Raw genomic sequence first — 5,352 nt, forward strand, 5'->3', positions numbered from 1 at the left:
ACACGCTATTGCAGTTCACCACCACGCGAAGGATACCGAATAACTTCGTTTCCGTGAAGCTTCACTTAACATTGAGAACAATATACCTGAGGGCGTAGACAGTGTATTTAAACGCGTAACGACGTTCTCCTCAGCTGGCCTCTTCATTGGCGCACTGGGGCTAGTCATATCTCCGGGGCGTGTGACCTCGCGATACTTGTTTGATAAGGAAAACGATTCCTTTAAAGCCATGACCAGCATACGTGTTTGTTATCATAAAATGCAGATGGGCTAGACATAGGCCGCGTTGTGTGGGAAGTTAGCTGCCGGTCATTGCCTGCGCATTCTTGCAGTGAAGTGAGAATGCACAATGGTCAGAAAAGGCGGCAGAAGTACATCGCGCCACTGGACTCGCAGTCAAACTTGAGGAGTTCACTCTGAACTCTTTTCCAGGCTAGAGCGCGACACTAGGACGGCATGACTTAGGCAACGGTATAGCGATGGTATGCACCGCGATTGCATCCGTTGCTCGGATCACCCCGGCACGCGCACTTCTGCGCAGGCAGGCGTTGTTGCACGCCGAAGGCGAGAAACGTAAACAAGATAGGATCAACTCCGACAAGATGGTGGAGCAACGTCAACTTCCGGAGTCACCGAGCTTTACAAAGAGTGACGTCAGGGCTACTCCTCAGCTTTTCCTTCTTCCATGGTTGTCAACGTGCTGTCGCGAAGCGTATGTCAACCGATTATTGCCATGCCATCGTCATTTGGCGAGCGTTGTCACCCAATCCACGTCATTCCTTCTCCGTTACACCGTGTTCCATGGTCGTCAAAGCGTCGGCGCTCTGCAGTCGTCATGTAGCCATTCTCACTGGCGACCATGGCAAGCGAGTACCTTAGCGAAGTGGGGCAATATCAGAGTATGCTGCACATAGTTGAACCAATGGAAGTCTCAGAATAGCAGTACGGCAGTAGTTGAGCGCGTAGTATAAACGAGGACAAAAAAAGGAGTCACGAACACACCGACGCCTGTGTGTTCGTGTGCCTACCTTTTTTGTCCTCGTCTTTAGTAGGCCCTCAACTGCTACCATTCAATATGCACCAACAAGCCCATTTCTCCCCACATCTCGGCTCACAAAATATGTGACTTCTGGAATTCTTTATTTTCTTTATTAAGCACAAGTAATTTCCCCTATATTGTTCTCCGTGTCAGCGTTTGTTGGCTTCTTATGATATGACTAATAAAAATCGAGCCCCTCGGTTAACCCACTTTCTTCTAGTTCAGGAATAAGGTGTGTTAGATTGCTCGTGTGCTAATCGTGTTTCCATCGACAGCCATCGTGCGATGAGTTCTGCGGTGAATTTTCTTCCTTGTTATCTTTCTTGCCCCCGTGTCCTTTCACAGCATGTAGGAGAGCCAACTGGGAGCAAGCATGGTTAACCTCCACGGCCTTCTTTCTGCTAAAGTGTGTGATTATATCAATAAAGCTTAAAATCAATATCAATAAAGCATTTGTTTTATAGCATAATCTGTCATAACTTTGGTGTTGCTGTTGGACCAGAGCACCTTGCTATCTGTATGAGAAGCAAAAATTGAAGCTGCAAGTTTCACGTCTGAAGCTCTTTATTCGGCTGCTAGCTGTGCCAGAAAAGAAGCAATCTCTCCTGGTGCGAGCTTCACGATGGTGTCTCCTGTCTCTGGCACTGTGCTTGTCTGAGGCGTTGGCATGTTCAGGTCGGGAACGCGCTCTGGAGAATCTGCGCCCGATGTGGGCCAAGTGTGACGAGCGGGGCCCGGCAGATACTGGTTGGCACCTAGGGTGACTGGCTTCACGTCGTCCAGCCGGTAGCCTGCGAGTAGACGCTGCAGCGCACGTAATTGAAGGTTAACTGAAGGATCTATCTATCTATCTATCTATCTATCTATCTATCTATCTATCTATCTGTCTGTCTGTCTGTCTGTCTGTCTGTCTGTCTGTCTGTCTGTCTGTCTGTCTGTCTGACTGACTGACTGACTGACTGACTGACTGACTGACTGACTGACTGACTGACTGACTGACTGACTGACTGACTGACTGACTGACTGACTGACTGACTGACTGACTGACTGACTGACTGACTGACTGACTGACTGACTGACTGACTGACTGACTGACTGACTGACTGACTGACTGACTGACTGACTGACTGACTGACTGACTGACTGACTGACTGACTGACTGACTGACTGACTGACTGACTGACTGACTGACTGACTGACTGACTGACTGACTGACTGACTGACTGACTGACTGACTGACTGACTGACTGACTGACTGACTGACTGACTGACTGACTGACTGACTGACTGACTGACTGACTGACTGACTGACTGACTGACTGACTGACTGACTGACTGACTGACTGACTGACTGACTGACTGACTGACTGACTGACTGACTGACTGACTGACTGACTGACTGACTGACTGACTGACTGACTGACTGACTGACTGACTGACTGACTGACTGACTGACTGACTGACTGACTGACTGACTGACTGACTGACTGACTGACTGACTGACTGACTGACTGACTGACTGACTGACTGACTGACTGACTGACTGACTGACTGACTGACTGACTGACTGACTGACTGACTGACTGACTGACTGACTGACTGACTGACTGACTGACTGACTGACTGACTGACTGACTGACTGACTGACTGACTGACTGACTGACTGACTGACTGACTGACTGACTGACTGACTGACTGACTGACTGACTGACTGACTGAAAGCGTGTGTGGGCGTGCGTGCATGCGTGTGCGTGTTGGTCGGTTTCAACGTAAACTCCAAGAATGCAATTTAATAGATCATGACTTTGTGCAGCCTCTTTGAATGACGATCGATCGTGAATGCATTCACTATCTGACTTTGTTTACGCGCATACAAACAGACTAATAAGTTTTGCTTTATTTTGTGCTGTGTACTGTCAACATCTGACAAGTAGTGTGTAAAGATGCGTTTTATTTATCGTAACGTACAATGATCTTTTTTATTTTCTTTTCGTAGATCGATTGTATAGATAGTGGCTGTTCTGATTACGTGGGCCGTACCCACCGTGGTGGTGGGTTAGTGGCTATGCTGCTGCGCTGCTAAGCGCGAGGCCGAATCCCGGACGCGGCGGCGTCATATCGATGGGGGCGAAATGCAAAAACGGCCGTGCAATGAGGGCACGTTTACGATACCGAGGTGGTGAAACTTAATTCGGAGTCCCCCACTGCAGCAATGGTCATAGCCAGATCGTGGTTCTGGCTCGTAAAACCTCAGAATTCCATTTCATTAAATGCGTCGTCAATGGATGTTCGTGTTTTGCCAATCGTGCTCCGACCATGGCCTATAGTAAGAGGCCATATACAGTGTCCCAGGTAACATTTGCCAAGCTGTTTATAGAATGAAAAGATAAAAAAAAAAGCGGTGCAAGAAACGCTTCTAACAGCTACGGTGTTCGGCCCTCATGTATCTGACGAATGAATACCCTAGGTCCTACATTCGTATCGTCTACTGTGTTTCTTTATATTTTTTTTTGTTGCATACCACTTTGCCAACCTTAACTGAAACACAGTCTATAGCCGAGTTATGGGATTACTTGTTCTGAAGATAGATTTTTTTTCTGTCTTTAGTACTTCTTTATTTTTTAACATTGCTTGGTCACTGAGTTTTATTTTTGGTGGCTGGGATAGCCCTCCCTTCTGTGGCCAATTTTCTCGGATCTTCCACGAGTAGTAACATGTGCAAGATGCCTCTGGGACGGAAGCACATACATCCGAAATTGGCAGGAACTGCAAAGCGCAGTCAAGCTAATGCTGTCGTCGAAATGTACGCACTGTGACGTTGACCTCCACGGCGTCGTTGGTGACCGCCAGGTGCTCGAGACGAAGCAACACTTGGGACTCCGAGAGCCTTTCCAAGGTCAACACGTGCACCGTACTGGGTAGCGGTGACTTCAGTGTGGAAAACTGGAATGAAAAGAAATTATGGCAAAACCCATCTCAAGACGACTGTCGACGTGAATACGATGAGCCTTCAAGCGAGCCAACCAGACGCCGTATTGCCATCGTCTAAACGAGTTGTATGAGTTACAAGGGCTTGAGTGCGCGCTATAGTTGCTACGGGTCAATCGTTTTAAACTGCGCCAATAAACGCACGAACAAGGAAGAGCACAGGGCCTGTGCTCTTGCTGTCCGTGCGTTTTTGGTGCTGTTTAATATGAATGTCGTATGAGCCCTGTACTGCAGCCGGACAACTCTATTGTGGTTCCTTCTGGACAAACTGCGCCATGTAGATGCGCGCCCTCGAATACTGCGTGAAGTTCCCCTCGTTTTGCGTGGCCTTCGAGATGCGTGGCGCACCAGTGCGCATCAACGCTGAGAAATATTGTCTCGCTGCCCGCGAGCATTTGTGACGAAGCGTTAAAAGCTCCAGGATTCTGTACTATACCGCATCCTGTACTATTCTGCATACAGGTATATCGTGTACTGTATACCGCCCAGCATAGGACAAATTTTAAAGGACTTTTTTCATTGAAGAACAGCGTAAAGAGGCTAGATTGATAGACCCAAAGTGGCTGAAGTTTGTTAAAACTTATTTTTGCGTTAAAAGAAAAGAAAGCTTATTTAACATCTAAAGTCTGAAGAAAAGCTCAGTGACATAATATTGCCTCTAGAATGAAGACACCAACAGCATGTAAATAACGGGCACAGAAGAAGTGAAGATTGATCCGTGCCGTCATGGCTGCTTTTATGATTTGGTCACTTGTATTTCAAATATCTGTGGCTACACCTTATTACGCAACAATATATTTCAAAATTAGTCTGTTCTTGTAGCCAAGCTGTCCCTTTAGAAAGCTAGAAACCCGTATTTTGATGCTGATTCATTGCGTCGGGCTCGACCACCGAAAGTATTAGACGTGCCTGGTCTCGTTATACGAAATACTGTGCAGGGAATCGGCACGTCTCGTCTTGGAACAACCACGCTGGCTGCAGATGAACGGCACGTTGTACTAGAGAACCTGCAGAAAAAAAAAGGTGCTAACTTTCGTGTAATCGAGAGTAGGTGTACGCGTGAAATGGCAGCTGGCAAAGCGGGTTGGTTGGAGATGACACTAGCCACAATTTTAAAATGGGTGTAGTGCATGTTCGCAACAGCACACCCCACCACACCACATCGCACCACAGCGCATGACGCCATACTGTGTACTGGTCCATATGGATGCTGCCCGGATAGAAGAAGAAAGCCGGCTGAAGGTGGCACGATAGAGCACACTGCCCAGCTAGAAGAAAATCGCCACGCAGCGTGGCGCCATCTCTCGAGGCGACGCAAAACCCGC

At 47.8% G+C, this 5,352-nt stretch overlaps 1 protein-coding gene across 1 annotated transcript in view; it reads right to left on the reverse strand.

Moving 5' to 3' along the window:
* Positions 1-1,585: 1,585 nt before the first annotated feature.
* Positions 1,586-5,352, reverse strand: part of LOC126528535 (lysosomal alpha-mannosidase-like) — a 35,947-nt gene continuing 32,180 nt past the window's right edge. The window contains exons 10-11 of the mRNA XM_050176403.3: positions 3,851-3,982; positions 1,586-1,843 (exon numbers count right to left, since the gene is read on the reverse strand). Of these exons, the coding sequence (XP_050032360.1) occupies positions 1,604-1,843; positions 3,851-3,982 (372 nt within the window). The 3' untranslated portion in view covers positions 1,586-1,603. The remainder of the gene's footprint in view (positions 1,844-3,850; positions 3,983-5,352) is intronic.

Source organism: Dermacentor andersoni, chromosome 9 (assembly GCF_023375885.2).
Source record: "Dermacentor andersoni chromosome 9, qqDerAnde1_hic_scaffold, whole genome shotgun sequence".
Lineage (NCBI taxonomy): Eukaryota > Metazoa > Arthropoda > Arachnida > Ixodida > Ixodidae > Dermacentor > Dermacentor andersoni.